The sequence below is a fragment of the Mytilus galloprovincialis genome, chromosome 1, assembly GCF_965363235.1.
Source record: "Mytilus galloprovincialis chromosome 1, xbMytGall1.hap1.1, whole genome shotgun sequence".
NCBI lineage: Eukaryota > Metazoa > Mollusca > Bivalvia > Mytilida > Mytilidae > Mytilus > Mytilus galloprovincialis.
In genome coordinates this window covers 116,178,632-116,200,469 of record NC_134838.1, presented here as the reverse complement: position 1 = coordinate 116,200,469, position 21,838 = coordinate 116,178,632, and the positions used below count along the sequence as shown (strand labels likewise).

General features: G+C 34.2%; 2 protein-coding genes across 2 annotated transcripts; one reads left to right on the top strand and one right to left on the bottom strand.

Moving 5' to 3' along the window:
- Positions 1-3,350: 3,350 nt before the first annotated feature.
- Positions 3,351-6,484, bottom strand: LOC143053076 (tubulin alpha-1A chain-like). The gene is made up of 3 exons (XM_076226159.1): positions 6,345-6,484; positions 5,742-5,964; positions 3,351-4,620 (listed from the first exon to the last, which is right to left on the bottom strand). Exons 1-3 carry the CDS (start codon positions 6,345-6,347, stop codon positions 3,491-3,493), a joined length of 1,356 nt encoding a protein of 451 aa, XP_076082274.1. The 5' UTR covers positions 6,348-6,484; the 3' UTR covers positions 3,351-3,490.
- An 11,478-nt stretch (positions 6,485-17,962) lies between these two features.
- LOC143053172 (tubulin alpha-1A chain-like) lies at positions 17,963-21,838 on the top strand. The gene is made up of 3 exons (XM_076226166.1): positions 17,963-18,098; positions 18,284-18,506; positions 20,660-21,838. The coding sequence occupies exons 1-3, from the start codon at positions 18,096-18,098 to the stop codon at positions 21,787-21,789; spliced, it is 1,356 nt and encodes a 451-aa protein (XP_076082281.1). The 5' UTR covers positions 17,963-18,095; the 3' UTR covers positions 21,790-21,838.

Sequence of the window (21,838 nt, the reverse complement as noted above, 5' to 3'; positions counted from 1 at the left end):
AAAATTCCTATCGAAATTGGTAGATGGCAAAACATTCAGAGAGAAAATCGTATTTGTACTTTGTGCAATTCCGGTGACATTGGCGACGAGTTCCATTATATTTTAGAATGCTCGGCAATAGACGATAGTAGACAACTGCTACTAAAGCATCATTTTATAAACAGACCAAATATTTTAAAATTTCAAGGTCTAATGAATAGTAGCAACCCGTCTGAACTAAACAATCTGTGCAAGTTTATAAGAATTATTATTAAATGCCTAGAATCTCCTGGGTAATCACTTTATGTCTCTATTTTACATTTGTATTTAAAATTTATACTATGTTAATTTATTTGTATATGTCTCTGTACCATTGTAATTTGGTTTATGAGAATAAAGATATATATATATAAAGAAGTGTTCATTGTAGAGCAAAAATTACTTAACCAATATACAAAAAATAAACTGTTCTAGGTGTGTTCCGATTTGACACTCACGTTATATTAAGTGATATATATGAAAAAAAACATAAAAGACATTTATGAGAGCCGCAATCGCTCACCTTAATTTTTGCCTAAAGATCTTTCATCAATGATTTTTTTAGGGTATTGGGGTGGCTTAAAAATGCCATTTAAATCATCTCTTAATCTGTCACATTTTCTTCAAAAGAAAAACAATGCTTTTTTTACCCCTATATTCCATTTAAGACATAGTGGCTATCTTTCTTAACGTACAAGGAAATAAAATACAAGATTTTATACTCGATATTCTGAAACTCATTCAGCCCAAATTTGGCTGAAATTGATTCAGCAGTTTCAAACGAAAAGGTCTTTTTTAAAAGTAATCAAACTCATTGAAGAAGACCTTAAGCTGTTAATTACTGTGACTGTGTCATTTGGTCTCTTGCGAGGAGTTGTCACACTGGCAATCTTACCACATTTTCTTTTTATATCGATGAACAAATTGTGATTTTTGTTTAAAGGGCAATAACTCCATAAGGGGTCAATTGCCATTTTTGGTCATTAAAATTATTTGTAGAGCTTACTTTGCTTAACTGTATTGCTGTTTACATTTTTTTTTATCTATTATAATATTTAAGAAAATAAGATTTCCTTAAATATCATTTCAGAGGAATTAACCTAAAATTCAGATACCCGATTTGACATATAATTTCAGGTCATACAGAACTGGACCTAATGCATGCTTTGACTTCTTGTATGATTTACTCTAAATGCTTTAGTTTTTGAGATATAAGTCAAAACTGTATTTTCCCTATGTTCTACTTTAGCCATGGTGGCAATGTTTTCCGAGAAAACAGAAAAAAAAGAAACAAATTGTATTCTAGATAACTTAAAAATCATTCAGCATAAGTTTGGTTTAATATGGTACAGTAGTTTCAGAGCTTGGTCTAATGAATAGTTTTACCTCCGTCAGATTTGCTTTAAATGCTTTAGTTTTTGAAATATAAGTCAAACACTGCATTTTATCCATATTTTCTATTCTTAGACATGGAGGCCCGTTTTTTACAAACAGAAAAGAAAACACAAACTTTATTTTAATGCCATTATGATCATTCAGTTTAAGTTTAGTTGGAATTGGTTCATTAGTTTCAGAGATCTTTGAAATAGTTGACACCGGACGGATGACGGACGACAAGGGACGCCAAGTAAAAGCTCATATTTCTATTTCATTAAGAAAGGTGAGCCAAAAAGCACTTAGGTTGAGAAATAAATACCCTGCTTTATCAATTTCTTTCAAATGGATTAATAGATTCACAATTCATTTATATATGAATTATGGTTAGATATACCACGGTTATGGAACTTTGACAGTCAGGTTGTATATAAACCAAGTATGTGCTTGCGTCATTTTACTACCACATTTACATTTAATGTTGGTTGTGGTGAATCAAGACTCTATTTGAATTTTGAAACTTTACGGTTTGTTGTGAGACTTATTGGACTTTTAACATTCATTGTTTACACAATATTCCTTTGCATATGAATATCCATTCATGCCCTTCCTGTACAGACATTTAATACTAACTTGTTATAAGATGATTCTTTTTAATATCCGTGACAGTTCTAACAATTGTAATGCAGGGTAGTATGTGATGTGCCCTTGGCATGGCTGGTTTTTGTATATTATTTGGATTTAGGATCATTAGCAGTAATATGTATTTCAAGTATGTGCATACATAGTCAGATGAAGTCTCAGAAACTTGTTCATATTTGTCCCGGCACTTATCAATGTGAATGTGACCAGACATCATATAGTACGGTATTCAATAAAAGCAAAATTATCTAAAATCGCGAATCGAATCTTGAATATTCATACTTTTTTTCGTATTCAATATCTTCTCCTGTCAAGGACATGTTAAAAATTCTACAACTCATTCTATCCAAAATGATCTTTATCACATTCAAAAACGATATTTGTAATGTAATAATGGCATGAATATTGTATGAAACTAATAGCTTCGCAACACGATACTTTAAAGACGTGACAAAACTATTGGCGTCGAATTTTCCACTTTCCATCAGACTCAATGTGAACGAATGTTATTTGAATTCCGTTTACAACGGTGGTTTTGTTATTATCATTGCAAGATTTTGCTAAGCTTTTACTTTTTAAGCTTGAGTTACAAGAACCTGATGTGGTTATATAAACAGTGGACTAATGCAGCAAATGATAATACCAAAACCAAAGTTGTATGGTCATGGAAAAGTCTGATCAGCATATAATAATAGTAGATTCTTCAGATATTGCATTTCAAATGATACATTGCAATATGTATGTGCCAATCCAAAGTCAAGAGTTTGTTAAAGACAGGTGAAAGATTCCGAAGGAACGTCATACCCATCAGTCGAACACGAACTTTATATAATCATCGTGTTTCCTCGTTTGAATTGTCTCATTTGTAATGGCGAGGCCTATTGTAGCTTCCAATGTGGTATTTTTTTTGCTCATTGTTGAAGGCTGTACTTCTACGTCATTTGGTCTCTGATGGAAAGTTGTTTCATTGGGAGGCATACCACATCTTCATATTTAACACAAATGTAGCATTACATATCTGAAATGCAGTGTCAAGCTTCAAATATGTCGAATATTCCTTGAATATCTAATTAAATCATGTTCTTCTGCGTATTTTAATGTTTGTCATATGCTTACCATACAGGATCACTGATTTTACTTTGAGTTTTACGTGAGTGTTGAATTTTCATGCTATCCTTTCTTGTTTTTGGTGGTTCTGATTTGCAAGTTTTTTTGGTTTTTGGTTTGTTTTTGTTTGTACATAGATATTTGTATGGAAGAGAACGACAAATAATTATAAAGATTATGAAAGTTAATTAGCTAATCAGAAATAGAAGTAATATAAATATTAGGGCAAACACAGTTATGTCAGTTATAAGTCAAGTTATAAATCACAAGACTCACACTGTAATAACTCGTTGCTTAAATTTATTTATTTTTTGGAACAACTGTCTTTTTTAATTATCGTTCAGTCAGTTTAATATTCTTCTCCTTCTTCCTCTCCTTCACCTTCTACTGAATCTACACCGACTTCTTCGTAATCCTTCTCCAGAGCAGCCAAATCTTCACGGGCTTCTGAGAATTCTCCTTCTTCCATACCTTCTCCGACGTACCAATGGACGAAAGCACGTTTGGCGTACATCAAGTCGAATTTGTGGTCAAGACGGGCCCATGCCTCAGCAATGGCGGTTGTGTTGCTCAACATGCAGACGGCTCTCTGTACTTTAGCCAAGTCACCTCCTGGTACAACAGTTGGTGGTTGGTAATTGATTCCGACTTTGAAACCAGTTGGACACCAATCGACGAACTGGATGGTTCTCTTTGTCTTGATGGTAGCAATGGCGGCGTTGACATCTTTAGGAACAACATCTCCTCTGTACAACATACAGCAAGCCATATATTTACCATGACGTGGGTCGCATTTTACCAATTGATTTGCTGGCTCAAATGTTGCGTTAGTGATCTCAGCAACAGAGAGCTGTTCGTGGTAGGCTTTCTCGGCAGAGATGACTGGTGCATATGTAGCCAATGGGAAATGGATACGTGGGTAAGGTACCAAGTTGGTCTGGAACTCAGTCAAATCGACGTTCAAAGCACCATCAAATCTCAGGGAGGCAGTAATTGAGCTGACGATCTGTGCAATCAAACGGTTAAGATTTGTGTATGTTGGTCTTTCAATGTCCAAGTTACGTCTGCAGATATCGTAGATGGCTTCGTTGTCTACCATGAATGCGCAGTCGGAGTGCTCAAGAGTTGTGTGAGTGGTCAAGATGGAGTTGTATGGTTCTACGACGGCAGTGGAGACTTGTGGGGCTGGGTAGATGGCGAATTCCAGTTTTGATTTCTTTCCGTAATCAACACTGAGACGTTCCATGAGGAGTGATGTGAATCCTGATCCGGTACCACCACCAAAGCTGTGGAAGATGAGGAATCCCTGGAGACCAGTACATTGATCAGCCAATTTACGGATTCTGTCCAAGACCAGATCGACGATTTCTTTTCCAATTGTGTAGTGACCTCTTGCGTAATTATTAGCAGCATCCTCCTTTCCGGTGATAAGTTGTTCTGGATGGAAGAGTTGACGGTATGTACCAGTTCTGACCTCATCTGAAATGCAAATTTAACTGTCGATTAATTAAATGTGTTGAAAAAGTTTTACATGAAAAACCCAAATATTTATCAGAATTCTATAAAAACGAGGGTTCGAAATAATGAATTGAAAATGTGTTGGTATTATAAACAAAAGATTTCATCTCGACTTATTTCGAAATGGTACGATAAATATGTATAATAAAAAAAAAGTTGAATAATTTAGATAAAAAAACATACTCGGGTCTCAGCATATATGTCATTAACGTATATATTCAAAAGAAAATTATTTATCAATCTTAAACAAATTGTCCTTAGTTAAATGCATATCTTTGTGAATAAACATGTAAAAATTGCAATGTAAACATTTTATTTAGATAGCTCATAATGCCTACTCAATACAGTATTTGAGGACAGACATGTGTAAATAAACGCAAACCTATGTCAATAGGACTAAAGTTTGTCTATTCAAAAGTATTTCAAAAACGGGAAAGTAGGTCGAAACATTTAAAAGAGTAAAGTTTACTTTTTTTGTCATTGAAAACAGGTATGTAAACGTTCTATTGATTTACATTATGTAATCGTGTATCCAATAAAAAGATATAAATGGTTATCGTTTATAACAGAAGGGTTTTCAATCCAAGATTTATGATTTCGTAAAGAGATCTATTATCCATATTTATTAAATTTCTTTCTTGTCATAAAAGAGGGTTTAGGTCACGTGGTTTAGGTAGGGGCCAGGGGGGTCTTCATTTCTGTATGTTTAATTTTTAAGACCACTTTTATCTTTTCTTTATGCGAGTGTGTTCTGCTAAACAAAACGAAGGGACAATGTGCATTACTTTTCGACTTAAACTTCCTACATGCACTCCGTCTCGACAAAAACTAAAAAAAATCCAAAAAGCAAAGGAACAGCGTTTTTTACTGCTGTCCGTCAACTCTTTGTCATTGCAAGGCGAGGCTTCCAATCAAAATCTTTTAAAACACTTCACTGCAAGTTCAGGACACCCATTCTATCAGATATGAATAGTTTACACTTACTAATTTCATGAACAGACATATTTCACATTACTTAAAATCATTAGTTTTTTGTTTTTGTTTTTTTGTAATAAAACAATATACTCTTATTTTAAACTTACCGACTACAGTTGGTTCCAGATCAACAAAGACAGCCCTGGGTACGTGTTTGCCAGCTCCGGTCTCACTGAAGAAGGTGTTGAAGGAGTCATCACCGCCTCCAATGGTCTTGTCTGAGGGCATCTGACCATCAGGCTGGATTCCGTGCTCCAAACAGTACAGTTCCCAGCAGGCATTACCGCACTGGACTCCGGCCTGTCCGACGTGGATAGAAATACATTCCCTCTGAAAAATACAAATGCAATATAAGATAATGAATCTCCAATAACGGATGAAATTCAAATGTGTATTGAAGGTCATTAAAGGACAAAGAATAGACCCAGTTGGTTGGTCGTTTTTGTTTCCGAAAATGCAGTCTTCCAGTAATGCAGTTATCAGTGTGATGTTTTTAAGTTAGCAAAAATATGAGAGAAGAAAACAAACGAAATATCAGTTCAGCAATTGTTATACATCAAATCGATCAACTTTAACAAAAAATAAGAAGACAGATATCTACAAAAGACTTTTAATAACTATCTTTATATTTGACAGTTATATTTGAATAAGCATATTTTACAATCTATAAAAAATAATAAAATCGATTAAAGTGTACAAAAGTTACTTACCATGTTTAAAATTAAATAGACTAGTATCCAAGATCAACCAAGAAAACTCACTTTAGACAGCAATGCGTCACTTGTGAGAGGTACCTTGTGAAATGCCAAAATCGGACCGCCAGTCGGTTTTATATTCCGGAAAACTCTTGTTCAGTCGTGTTTGACATCTCCATAGTACCAAAAGAACCAAAACTCGTCTCTGTATTAATCATACTCTTATCAAACATATCGTAATGGACGGGTGACAAATTCTGCATTGGTTTTAAATCGTTTTGACCCTTCTATTGATCAAAGTCTACTGAAGTTAAATTAATCATTGTTAATAAGATAAATTAAAAGATTTTGGACGTCGCGTAGACGTCTATCGTAAGCCAACATCTAACTAACCATTGTAACTGTTTTAAAGTTGTTCTAGCAACAAATAGGTCAAATGGAGCTGAAAGATTAATACATCGATTATAAAGGACAAAACTTATAGGAAACTACTGGAAATAATTACTGTCGATAACAGGTGTTTTATGTGTCATTTTTACGAGTTTTTAAATGTAGAAATAAAAAATAAAAAATAAAAAATGATAAAAAATTAAAAAAAATAATTTTGCCTTATATTGAGGTTTTGAGTCAGTACTCGTCATTAGAATGAACATCAAGTAATCTCTATCTAGAAATTGCATATGCAATTCAGTAGGAGTCATATAGGCGACATCGAGATCACATAGAAATAAAACAATAAGTAGAAGGATCGTTGAAGGTAATATATATTTATGTACTGTATTTCGAAAATGACGATGAATTATTTTTACCAGCCGCGGATCCGGGATCCGAGAAAATGGTGCGCATAATCGCTTAAGACGGGGGGAAATTGGCAAGCGTAGCGAGGCGATTTTTAAACGATTCTATGAAACATATAAAGGATATTATTTAGTCGATCAAAGGGGAGGGATGCCCCCTTTGAATCCACCACTGAGCACATTTGTGATTAACTATTCTATTTCATTTGAAAGCCTCGAAATCACATCTCTAAAGGTATCACATTTATTTTCATAAATTCGATCATCAAAATCTCATATTTTATTTATCATATCTGTACTAAAACTTCTATCCAAATTACAAAAATTCCCAAATAAAAAATCTAAAAAGCATGAACTCGTTATTATGTCACTATTATGTATCAATATTTCGTGCATATTTTAGACAAGCCACTATCTACATTTTTAATTTACCACGGAGAAGAATTCCGAAGGTTATATAAACCTGAATATAAATATAAATATAAATTTTATATTTTGAGAAACAATATTAGTGCAGTAACTGTTTCTTACATTTTTTTCTTTCGCAATGAAAGAAGAAACGAAAGGCTATCTTCAATAGAGCAAAAATTACATGGTGTAAAATTCCGAGGTTGATCAATTCAAGTTTAACGGATTATGATCACATATTTTGTCATAAGTTTACGAAATTCCAAGTTTAAATGTGTTGAGTAAAATCTTTCCCAATATTTATTCCGTATCTTCATTTTAAGTTTTCTATAATTATAGTTAACCAAAGACACCAAAATTACTATATTTTTTAATTTTATTTACTAACTTATAAAGTCCTTTATTTAACGATTTGATACAAAGTTCATCAAACACCAAATATATATAATTCGAGATTTCCAGATCCGTAGGCAAGGGAGGTGGAGAAATAATAAACTATCAAACTTTGTAAAATATTTTTTATATACGTGCTCTTCGTGATTCGGTTTTTGGAAGTTTAGTCAGGACTGAATTATTTATTAATTTTTCAGTCATATTAGTATGACATTTATTCAATAACACGAAACCATAAAAAAACAAACATTTAGAGGTCTTTGGTCATCTTTCTTTTTTTATAAGTCATCACTCCATCAACCTACTAAATCAAAATTTTCTGTAGATATGCACATCTACATAGTATGTCCTTCTAATCGACAAAGTTTCATCAAATCATGAAGTGAGGTTTCAGAAGAGTTGCATGGACAAACTGTCACTGTCACAGTAGTATATGTAGGCAAAAAAATATAAGGTCAAAGGGACATAACTCTAAGAAAAAAAAAATATATCCGAAGTTCCAGTCGATATGCAAATCGACATAGTTTGTCCTTATTATTTACAAAAAGTTTCACTAAATTCTGTTGTGTGGTTTAACAAAAGATGCGATGACAAGAACATCACTGACGGACGGACGGGTCAAAAACATTAAACCGTAATTTGTCTTCCCTGCAGAATCCTTTGACTTGAAATTGTGGGAATTTGTCTGGAATCTTTGACTGAAATATTATTCTTGAAAAGTATGTGCATAACCATGCAATGCTGGATCAAATCATTCTTAAATACAGTACAAAATCATGAAGCATGCACATTTTTCTATTTATAACTGAAAATATTTTGTCAGGCAAATATTATTCCAAACAAACATATTTTAAATTTTATTATTAAATTTGCTTTTATAAATAATCACACATGTTAATTAGACCAAGTCATAATGTTTGAATATAATTAAAGTATTAGTAACCACTAACAACAGATCTACTCGATTTTATCAATAAAATTTTAAAAAACTTAAATGAAATCATTGTCCAAAATATTTTTATAAACTCCTTTTTATGAGACAGAACTTCATGAAACTCTTTCCATGAATACATAAATATAACTTTGGATAACCTCCCTTTAACAAGACATAATTTCACTATTCCCATCTATGAAATGTTGTCCAATATAGACAAAATTGCATTTGTTATTATGTCCTTCTCTAAGTATTTTGCGTACATGGGGACAAAATGTCATGAAAATAATGCACTTGCACAACAATATTTATACAACTAATACGCGAAAAAGATTTTACATAACAATGTCAAATTTAGGGTAGAACCCGATATTGACCATTTAGTTCATAAATAAAATCATCGATTTTAGAGTATTGTAACGATACCAGTAATTACTTTCCTGTTGGGTTGTTGTCCTCAGGCTTATATCTGAGCCAATCAATAAGAAATAACATTAGAAAATAACGCTCAGAGTAAAAACATAACATTGTGTAATCTCATGATGATTACTAAAAAAAACATGGTCACTAATATTATTTTATCATTTCATTTGACATATTGCAATGGTATTTAAAATAAATTTTGAAAAAAGTTGGAGCTCGAATGTTTTTTATAATGAATTTATAAAGTGGTGGTTATAAATCTAAAAGAGAATACCTAAAATTTCTATTTCTGTTTACTTTGTGAATTATATAGCTTGCAAATAAAATTATGTTTACAAATACAGATTGTTAACGTGATTTCTTGACATAAAGTATCATTATAATAGCTTTACTAGGAATAATATGAAAATTTTATTATCCTAAAGGGCTTTCGAATATCAAAACGAGTTTCACTGTTACAGAATATATATACGTTTCACGTCGTGTAAACACTTATATGAACCTATATATAAGTAATGAGAGAAGTTTTATTTCAATCTGTTGGTCCATGTGGAAGGGGGTATATAAGGGTTTAAATCCCCTATGTTTGATAATTTTATTAAATCTAAAAATCTACGAAACTTCGGCTGGAATACACACATTTTTTCCAGGTATAAACACCATCCCTTTATCATCCGCGGCTGTACTGTAATAACACAATGTTTCAAAACGGCCATTCACATTGACTAAAATCGATACAACTTTCCCTCATGTGAAACAATTGAAATGTTCCTTTATCCTCTTAAGTAAAGAGCAAACAAAATTTAATCTTTATTATTTCAACTTAACAAACAACTGAATAATTTAATGATTTTGCGACATAGGGTATTAAAATAAGTAAAATTCAAAATCTGATTCTGAAGTTGTTTGATGTAAAGTGGAAATATTTCAATCGCATAAAGGACGAGAACAGTTGAAATAAAATTAAATCATATATATGCTCTGCGAAGCTCACCAATAAAAGCGAGGATCTGAAAATTTGAACTGTAGTTGAAAAAAAGATATTAAGATTGATTTTGCCAACGATTCCTTAGGACGAATTGCAACGAATCTACGAGAACAATCGCATGTAGATAGCAAATGATGTGCTGATACGAGAAATAACTTTTTTGAAATACGACCTTCAACAAAAAACAAAACGCAAAATCAGCCCTCTGATTTAAACTTATACCATTTAGCCCTAAGCAACTATAACAGATGGCAATCAACGACAACCACTGTACTACGAGTTCAAAACGTGTCTATGCTCAGCCCTCTTCCTATCCTTGTGCAGTGTACTAGTAACAGTGCAACAGTGCAACAGTGCAAAATTGAAACAAACTGTTCTAGTCAGTTAAAAAGCACTGCACTTATAATATTGAAGTAAAGCGTAAAAATCACACAACAAAATGAAGAAAAAAAAAACCACAAAAAAGCCCTATCTAAGAGTAATCGTTTTTTTTTTCTCAAGCTAATGCAAAGCCTGGTTAAAAATATTCTAGTCCACATGAGGCATCTATCTTGTTGATCATGTAAGTACAAATCCATTGATAAATCTTTTTCGGTATGTCACATTCGACAAAAAAGAGGACGGGATTTGGTTACGACAATTAGAACATATCCATCGTCTTCTATGAAACAGATATTTCATAACGACCAACACACTCGTGATGGCGTCCTTAAAATTTGGAAGGAGCGACTTAAACTTTATCACTTGGAACTTATGTTAAGCATTGCAACACTATATACAGGAAATCCTGATAGGAAATGTAAGCAAAGAGGTGTATCATATTGGATATAAATACTCCACACGCAGGTGATGATAAACTCAGTGTTTTCCAAAAGGAAATAGTGTGTAAACTTGGGTCCTGTTTAAATAACAAGACACAAGTTCCATTTAATACTTTCTCTATCATTTAACTATATGTTATTTAAGCAGTGGACCATTGCATCATCTTGTATCGCCTTATGTTGAAATTGCTAAAAATGTAGAACTTTTGAATGTTAAATTCTGAAAATGAAAAAAGTTGGAACATTGTCGATAATGTACTGTAGTAAATATCATAAGGATTCTTCAAAATCTTTGAACGACTGGTCAACTTCTAAAGATTTGTCGGCTGAAATGTTTGGACATGTATGGGTTGTATTATATTGGTAGTGTATATCACATTTGAAGCATGCATATCAGGAGCCCATGGTGTGCTCTTCCTTTGTTTGACATTCTCTGCCGAGTTTGGTTTGGCACGGCGGGTGTTTCATGCATATCAGGAGCCCATGATGTGCTCTTTTGTTTGACATTCTCTGCCGAGTTTGATTTGGCACGGCGGGTATTGCATGCATATCAGGAGCCCATGGTGTGCTCTTCCTTTGTTTGACATTCTCTGCCGAGTTTGGTTTGGCACGGCGGGTGTTTCATGCATATCAGGAGCCCATGATGTGCTCTTCCTTTGTTTGACATTCTCTGCCAAGTTTGGTTTGGCACGGCGGGTGTTGCATGGATATCAGGAGCCCATGATGTGCTGTTCCTTTGTTTGACATTCTTAGCCGAGTTTCGTTTGGCACGGCGGGTGTTGCATGGATATCAGGGGCCCATGGTGTGCTCTTCCTTTGTTTGACATTCTCTGCCGAGTTTGGTTTGGCACGGCGGGTGTTGCATGCATATCAGGAGCCCATGGTGTGCTCTTCCTTTGTTTGACATTCCCTGCCAAGTTTGGTTTGGCACGGCGGGTGTTGCATGCATATCAGGAGCCCATGGTGACCTCTACCTTTGTTTGACATTCTCTGCCGAGTTTGTTTTGGCACGGCGGGTGTTGCATGCATTCTTTGCCGATTTTGGTTTGGCACGGCGGGTGTTGCGTGCATATCAGGAGCCCATGGTGTGCTCTTCCTTTCTTTGAAATTTTCTGTCGAGTTTTGTTTATCACGGCGGGTGTTGCATGCATTCTTTGCCGCGTTTGGTTTGGCACTGCGGGTGTTGCATGCATACCAGGAGCCCATGGTGTGCTCTTCCTTTGACATTCTCTGCCGAGTTTGGTTTGGCACGGCGGGTGTTGCAGGCATATCAGGAGTCCATGGTGTGCTCTTCCTTTGTTTGACATTCTCTGCCGAGTTTGGTTTAGCCCGGCGGGTGTTGCATGCATATCAGGAGCCCATGGTGTGCTCTTCTTTTGTTTGACATTCTCTTCCGAATTTGGTTTGGCACGGCGGGTGTTGCATGCATTCTTTGCCGAGTTTGGTTTGGCACGGCGGGTGTTGCATGCATATCAGGAGCCCATGGTGTGCTCTTCCTTTGTTTGACATTCTCTGCCGAGCATGGTTTGGCACGGCGGGTGTTGCATGCATTCTTTGACGAGTTTGGTTTGGCACGGCGGGTGTTGCATGCATATCAGGAGCCCATGGTGTGCTCTTCCTTTGTTTGACATTCTCTGCAGAGTTTGGTTTGACACGGTGAGTGTTGCATGCATATCAGGAGATGCTCATAAAAATAAAGATATGTGGTGTGATTGCCATTGAAGGAACTATCCACCGAAGTTCAAATGAAATGGATGTAAGCAATTATTGGCAACCGTACGGCCTTCAACAATGAGAAAAATCTATATCGTATATTCGGCTATAAAAGGCCCAGACATGAGAAATATGAAACAATTACCCTGTCGCCACTTCCTTGTATAGCTTCGTTTTCAGTTCAAGTGGTTTTTTTTATTCTTTCTTGGGTGGTATGTAGACACTGAGGCTATTCCAAATGGATTTGCGATTTTGAATATCTGCGAACTTTATTAATTTGCATTCTTTGTAGGGAAGACAAACATTACAAACAAAGTTGAGTACAAACATGTGCCAAAATAGTATCCTTCAATAGAATCGTTGCGTAATATGTAAAAATCGACACCAAAAGATTTCACTTGATCCTTGTCAATGCACAAGATTTATTTAAACTACTTGAATGTATTTGTTTGTAAGAAAGACCCAAGTAAAGGCTGCACAGTCATGTCTATATTATTTAATCAATACTGGTAAGATTAATAATCAATACTAATACTATAGATAATTGCTAGTGTGAAGGAAGAAAAGGCAAAGCATATTACATCAGATGAATATGGTTTAGTTACGCCGCCAGGATTTACAAGGCTAGTTCATAGTTATGGGCGTTGCTGAATTAAACTTCTTTGTTATATACATTCAATAAATAGCTGTAAAGAATCTGTACCTCATTTTAAAGATTTACTGCCATAATATTTTATATATTTACAAGGCAGTTTAGTATTTGAAGTCCTAAACTATGCAAATATACAGGTAAATATACATCGACAGTATGTATGTGTGACCAACTGAATTTTACGGGGGAATAAATACGTTATAATCTTCTTGAATTGTATTTTCTTTATAACAGACAGAAAATAGCTATTCATGTCTTTTAATTGAACAAAACTTAGCATAATTAGACAAATTATTCACAATCAATAAATGTTTTAAAAACCAAAGTAACCAATATATAATGTAAAATTGGTCACTCCTTTTCAATTGACCTCTTATCCATAAATCTGTTTAACGAATGTGTTCTTACAGTTGTCCTCACTTTTATCTTAAATACCTTGGGACCATTTTAGGTTGTTTTAAAATTTGTTAGAGACTGATTTATGCTATCTACATACATACGAATGTCTTCGTTGAGGCACCATAGGGAAGTCCAAATAACAACACTGTTTTTATTTATTAATATGATTTAATTTTGCATTAAAAAGTGATAAATAGCATTACACAAAGAGATGAAAGTATTAGTGTTGTATGTGAGAAAGTAAAAGAGAGAGAGAGAGAGATTTATCAAATACAGTTTATATGTAACCTAAAATAGTCTTATTGTTAAAAATCAATTAGTCAGAGATACATGTTGTATACTGCATTACTTTCTATATTTAACCCCTTGATACCCCTGTCAGGTGGTAGTGTATGGGGGTATGAAAAATCCTGACAATTGAAAAACAAATAAAAGATGAAAAAAAAGATGAAATTACTAACTGTGATAAAAAAAAATCATAGCATTAAGGTGTTCATGTTAACTGTGGAATCTAAACCATTAAGGTGTTCATGTTAACTGTAGAATCTCAGTAAAGCATTAAGGTGTTCATGTTAACTGTAGAATCTAAAGCATTAAGGTGTTCGTGTTAACTGCAGCATCTAAAGCATTAAGGTGTTCGTGTTAACTGCAGCATCTAAAGGATTAAGGTGTTCATGTTAACTGTAGAATCTAAAGCATTAAGGTGTTCATGTTAACTGTAGAATATAAAGCATTAAGGTGTTCATGTTAACTGCAGCATCTAAAGCATTAAGGTGTTCATGTTAACTGCAGCATCTAAAGGATTAAGGTGTTCATGTTAACTGTAGAATCTTAAGCATTAAGGTGTTCATGTTAACTGTAGAATCTAAAGCATTAAGGTGTTCATGTTAACTGCAGCATCTAAAACATTAAGGTGTTCGTGTTGACTGCAGCATCTAAAGGATTAAGGTGTTCATGTTAACTGTAGAATATATAGCATTAAGGTGTTCATGTTAACTGTAGAATCTAAAGCATTTAGGTGTGTGCATGTTAACTGTAGAATATAAAGCATTAAGGTGTTCATGTTAACTGCAGCATCTAAAACATTAAGGTGTTCGTGTTGACTGCAGCATCTAAAGCATTAAGGTGTTCATGTTAACTGTAGAATCTAAAGCATTAAGGTGTTCATGTTAACTGTAGAATCTAAAGCATTAAGGTGTTCATGTTAACTGTTGAATCTAAAGAATTTAGGTGTGTGCATGTTAACTGTAGAATCTAAAGCATTTAGGTGTTCATGTTAACTGTAGAATATAAAACATTAAGGTGTTCATGTTAACTGTAGAATATAAAACATTAAGGTGTGTGCGTGTTAACTGTAGAATCTAAAGCATTAAGGTGTACTCATGTTAACTGTAGAATCTAAAGCATTAAGGTGTTCATGTTAACTGTAGAATCTAAAGCATTAAGGTGTTCATGTTAACTGTGGAATATATAATATAAAGCATTAAGGTGTTAATGTTAACTGTAGAATCTAAAGCATTTAGGTGTGTGCATGTTAACTGTAGAATATAAAGCAGTAAGGTGTTGTGCGTGTTAACTGTAGAATCTAAAGCATTAAGGTGTGTTCGTGTTAACTGTTGAATCTAAAGCATTAAGGTGTGTTCGTGTTAACTGTAGAATCTAAGGTATTAAGATGTTCATGTTAACTGTAGACAATATCTTCATCTGCACGTCTGTTTATTTTGGATCTTCAGAAATTACGTCAAAGGACCAAAGAAAGATTAAATTTTGTAAGGAATTTTCCCTTTTATCACAATCAAGCCCTATATGCATGTTTATATTAATTTACTTGATAAGGATGGTCTGTTATCATAAATGGAGGACACATCTATCTTGACCTGAAACCTCACCAGTGCGCCGTAAGACCACAATACATGTATAACGTTTTCATTTAAAATGTTTCTGGCCTATATATTTTTCATACATTACATTGTAACAGTAAGACTTTAGATACCAGTTTCCCTGTACATGCCACGTGTTTCTGAAAACAAATATCCAGGTTCTCTCAAAGATTGGAAAGGCAAAAAAAAAAAGCATGTGAAAAGTATAATAAGTGGGAAAACCTTATATAGTGGAACTGAGACACTTCCTGTTGTTATTTACCAAATATAGTAGCAAAGGGATAGTTCGTGCAATGTCTCTTCACTTTTCTTCATAATCTGGGGTTCGTTCAGGGTTGGAAAATAAATTTATATTTTTGTGTCAGCATTTCCATAAATATAATAGGAGCAATTTTTCAGCTGCAGTATAAAACAATATTAGGTCGGTGTCAATCTCGTCTAGATCCCCATTTTCTTAACCTCATACAAAATAGTTGACATTTTTCTGACATTGACCCACTATATTGTGTATTGACTTAGTTAGTATTAAATTAGAAAAAAAACCTGACTCATGGTATATATGACCATATATAATATAACAGGAAAATACGTATTTTTAATACTTTTTCTGTGTAATTGGTAGTGACTTTAATGACAAATAACCTTCCATTAAAATAATTATGTTTTAGTAATTAACGACCAACAGAATTGTACAATTCAGATATCAACGATGAGGAACGTTACTATTTCTTGGTTGCTAGTTAGCGGAGTTTGACAATTTGTCAATAGGAGTTCAAATGAAACAATATATACATATACGCTAGTCAGGCGGAGGAATTCACACGCACGCACATAGTTACACAACAAAATGTATTTGTTTATTCGCCAATTTCGGACAAACACATATAGTTACACGACAAAAATGTATAGTTGATAAATATTAAGTATTGTTTTGTTTACAAATATTTTAAGTTAAACAATATGTAATATTTGGGATTGTCTAATTTTAAAGTTTGGAAGGATATAATCAACTGTAAAGCTTTGAATAGTATCAATGCTACATTTAAAATGTAAACCTCCAGCTTTGAATCGTATTGATATAAAATTTGTATGTAATCTGACAATTTAACGTCGACAAGTCAATAAACAATCTATAGGTCTTATGGATTTTTACAGAAATTGTTTGCATTGTTAAACGTGAGGCAAATATTTTGCAATAACAAAGGCGGACACATTTTAAATATATTTTGTAATTTAGAGAAAAAAATAAATAGGCCAGGCAAGCATTTTTAATGTAACTGTAGAAAAATGCAATCACAGCTTTTTATATCAATTTTGATGTATAATATACATTGTTTGCTGCAAGTTGTATGACCGAATCATGATTGCACAAGATTTGTAAAGAACTTGTTCCAAACTCATTATATTTTGTCCTATTATAGGATGTGATTTTTTGGTCCTGTTAGAGAACTCGAGTTTAATGTCAGATCAGTGGCGGATCCAGAACTTTTCCTAAGGGAGGGCCCGCTGACTGACCTAAAAGGGGGGGGCGCTCCAGTCATGCTTCAATGATTCCCTATATAATCAACCACATTTTTCCCACGAAAGGGGGGGGGGGGGGGCGGGCCCCCAGGACCCCCCTGGATCCGCCTATGCAGATATATGGTTTTCTCTCCTTACTTTTCTACAGTTGAGGTGATTTAGAGCTTTACATATTACAAACACATATATCTTCTTATGAAGACTATATATGTTGGACTCTGTTATTTTCATATTATTGCGTCGCAGTTTCGTTGACGTAAACACCACACCTAGTTTTATTTACATACATTTAATAAAATATATCTACATTTGTATTTGTCGTTTTTTTTAAATTTAAATCTTACTTTGTTGAAATAAAATCTTCCTTTGTTGAAATAATAATAATACGAAAACATGTCAAAACAAAAAGATTTACCAAATAATATTTAAAGCTGAAAAAATGTAGATTTAATTTCATTAAACAGCTGGGTTGAGTTCAATATCGTAGCAGCTACGTAGCTGCTATCAATATCTATGTAACAACTAGTCTATAGCTACACGTTCAATAGTCAAAATCTACGTAGCATTACGTAGCCGCTACGATATTGAACACAACCCTGTTATTCATAAACATAAATATATTAACTTCGTTTGGCCTTCCCGAAAGGAAAAATTAACTGATCGATAGACCTTTAAATCTATGCTACCATAACGACCCCCTGATACATATGTGACATATATAAGGAACTGTATCCATCATTCAGTCAGATGTCAGTTATTGCTCAACGTGACGCATCATACTCACCCTGAGCTGTATCTTTGTTTTTATTTACTTGGTAACATATATACTCTGGAAAAATGGTAAGTTTTCATTTAATATTTAAATTCAAATATTCAAAAGTGTTAAAGATATATTCTGAATACAATGTTTATGGAAATGACTAATTTAAAGACACATGCGTTCACCGGAAGAATCAATTGTATATATTGTTGGAGACTTTTCCCGTACTTTCAGTGGAATTAACAACCTATGTTTTAACTTTCAGAGGGAATGTATTTCTATCCACGTCGGACAGGCCGGAGTCCAGATTGGTAATGCATGCTGGGAACTGTACTGTTTGGAGCACGGTATCCAGCCTGATGGTCAGATGCCCTCAGACAAGACCATCGGAGGCGGTGATGACTCCTTCAACACCTTCTTCAGTGAGACAGGAGCTGGCAAACACGTACCCCGGGCTGTCTTTGTTGATCTGGAACCAACTGTTGTCGGTATGTGTTCTTAGCAATGGAGTATATTAATGTTCAGTCTACTTTTTTTTTTATTGCTCTCCACTTTGACTTGAGCGTATGCTTGACTTTGATAAATGTTAAGATTGAACTCTACAATAATAAGGTAGATTTGTAATACATTGTACTTTAAATCGATTAGATTTCTTCTACACACGAATACAGTTGGGCAATTGGGACAATTGTTTTCGTTGATCTTGAAGGTTTTGATAATTATCACCCATTCACGTTTTTCTGCTTTATTTATATACTTTAAAATGCACACCTATACACACAGGTAAAATCTGTACCACATTTCCTTAATTTCAAATTTAATTAAATGGAACCGTGAGTCGGATATTATAGCACATTTAAGGTTTATGATCCTTCTTAAGGCCTGTGCATTACGAAATTTTGAAAGTCGGCAATGATAAAAAAAAAAAAAACTAAATAAAAGAGAGTTACCAGTTTGTACATATATCAAACGCTATATAACGTCGCTCACAGTAAGAATTTTGTTGTTTCATTGCACCTATAGAAAATGGGAATTTTGTTTAATTTTAAAGCAAATATTTTCATGGGCCTAAAATTTACAGACTTTATAATAGTGATTCCCGCTATAACATTTTAACATAAATTTCTCACTTGCTAATCCACCTATAGAAAATGGGAATTTTGTTTAATTAAAGCAAATATTTTCATGGGCCTAAAATTTACAGACTTTATAATAGTGATTCCCGCTATAACATTTTAACATATATGTCTCACTTGTTTATCCGCGCTATGCTAGCGTTGATGGTTTAGAAAAAGTCAGGAACAACTTTTACAACCCCCCGCCCCCCCCCCCCCCCAAAAAAAAAAAAAAAAACTCGTGCTGAGTCACTAAAGTGGAGCGCACTCTAGAATTTGTACGATATATTTGTACTGATTTCAACTAATATCTGTATTTAAACACTTGTTTGATGGAAAACGTTTGCTAACATAATATGTTGTTATCTCCTATCTTTTTAAGTACACAATTGTCAAATATGACGGTATATACGAGGGGAAAGGCTGAGGATTGTCTATGATAATTCTGACATGTATAGCATTGAAACAATAAAAGGGTACATAATCCTTAATAGTGGTTATAAATCTATTTCACATTTATATCATTATATAGAATAAGTGGCTTAATATCTTAAAATTAAGTTGATTATATTCATGTTTATACATGATTGTCAAAATTATTCGTGTTTCTTAATCATTGTAATAAACTACTTTGCTCTCCATAGGCCCTTTGATTGGAATAAATATCTGATCTGATCTATTCTTATCTTATCTTATAGAATAAAAATCAAAAACTTTAATGAGTGACCAAAGGCAGATAAAGTTGATGTTTTCTATTATTATCTATTATTAACAATTGAATGTATCATAAAGTTCACGAGTTCAAGTATTCAACTAAATTTTAAACGTTTACAAATATTGTTTCAAAACGTGTAACGAATTGTTCTTCCGATTATTATCCTTTGAAAATGTAAGAGGATTAACAATTAACATTTATACAGAAAGATGAAAGAATTTAATTCTGCTTCACAATAAAAATAATAATTAAAAACAACTGAAACATAACAAATAGGCTAAATAACCATTACATAACCAGAATACCGAAAAATGGAAACATAAAATAAAAAAATAAATGAGTTAAAGAACAAGACCGTTCAGGAGAGCATGAATCAAATATCAGGATTAAACACAAATTGTTAAACAAGTGCGAGCATCAAATAGTCCCTAATAAACAAATGACTAGTGCTGGCTGTAGGTCTTGTCATGGAAGTATTGTATCTTCCATGGTCTTGTTCATCACACCAGCTCGTAAATTGTAACCCTTCAAGAAACACTAAATAGCAACATTCCTTTGATATACTGTTACATTCAAGTGTTTATTTAGATTGGTGTCCCGTGTACATCAATTTATATGTTTACCCATTAAACAGTTAAGCGAATGGTATTTTGGTCAAACAGTTTCAAAATTGGTAACTTAGTTATTTAATTCAGTTGAGTTTGCATTCAAATCAATCATGAAACCCTTTTTTAATTCTTATTTCGTGTCGGGATTTCATATTGATGGGTTTAGGTTTCACTACATGATTATATAATTTTTTTTATTGCAGATGAGGTAAGAACTGGTACATATCGTCAATTGTTCCATCCAGAGCAACTGGTAACTGGAAAAGAGGATGCTGCAAATAACTACGCAAGAGGTCACTACACAATTGGAAAAGAAATCGTCGATCTGGTCTTGGACAGAATCCGTAAATTGGCTGATCAATGTACTGGTCTCCAGGGATTCCTCATCTTCCACAGCTTTGGAGGTGGTACCGGATCAGGATTCACATCACTCCTCATGGAACGTCTCAGTGTTGATTACGGAAAGAAATCAAAACTGGAATTCGCCATCTACCCAGCCCCACAAGTCTCCACTGCCGTCGTTGAACCATACAACTCCATCTTGACCACTCACACAACTCTTGAGCACTCCGACTGTGCATTCATGGTAGACAACGAAGCCATCTACGATATCTGCAGACGTAACTTGGACATTGAAAGACCAACATACACAAATCTTAACCGTTTGATTGCACAGATCGTCAGTTCAATTACTGCTTCCCTCAGATTCGATGGTGCTTTGAACGTCGATTTGACTGAGTTCCAGACCAACTTGGTACCATACCCACGTATCCATTTCCCATTGGCTACATACGCACCAGTTATCTCTGCTGAAAAAGCTTATCACGAACAATTGTCTGTAGCTGAAATTACAAACGCAGTGTTCGAGCCAGCAAATCAGATGGTAAAATGTGACCCACGTCACGGAAAATATATGGCTTGCTGTATGTTGTACAGAGGAGATGTTGTCCCTAAGGATGTCAACGCCGCCATTGCTACCATCAAGACCAAGAGAACCATCCAGTTCGTCGATTGGTGTCCAACTGGTTTCAAGGTCGGAATCAACTACCAACCACCAACTGTTGTACCAGGAGGTGACTTGGCTAAAGTACAAAGAGCATTGTGCATGTTGAGCAACACAACTGCCATTGCTGAGGCATGGGCTCGTCTTGACCACAAATTCGACTTGATGTACGCCAAACGTGCTTTCGTCCATTGGTACGTCGGAGAAGGTATGGAAGAAGGAGAATTCTCAGAAGCCCGTGAAGATTTGGCTGCTCTAGAGAAGGATTACGAAGAAGTTGGTGTAGATTCAGTAGAAGGTGAAGGAGAGGAAGAAGGAGAAGAGTATTAAACAATGAACATTCTTTACCAAAAAGTAACTATTAAAAACGTTAAACAAA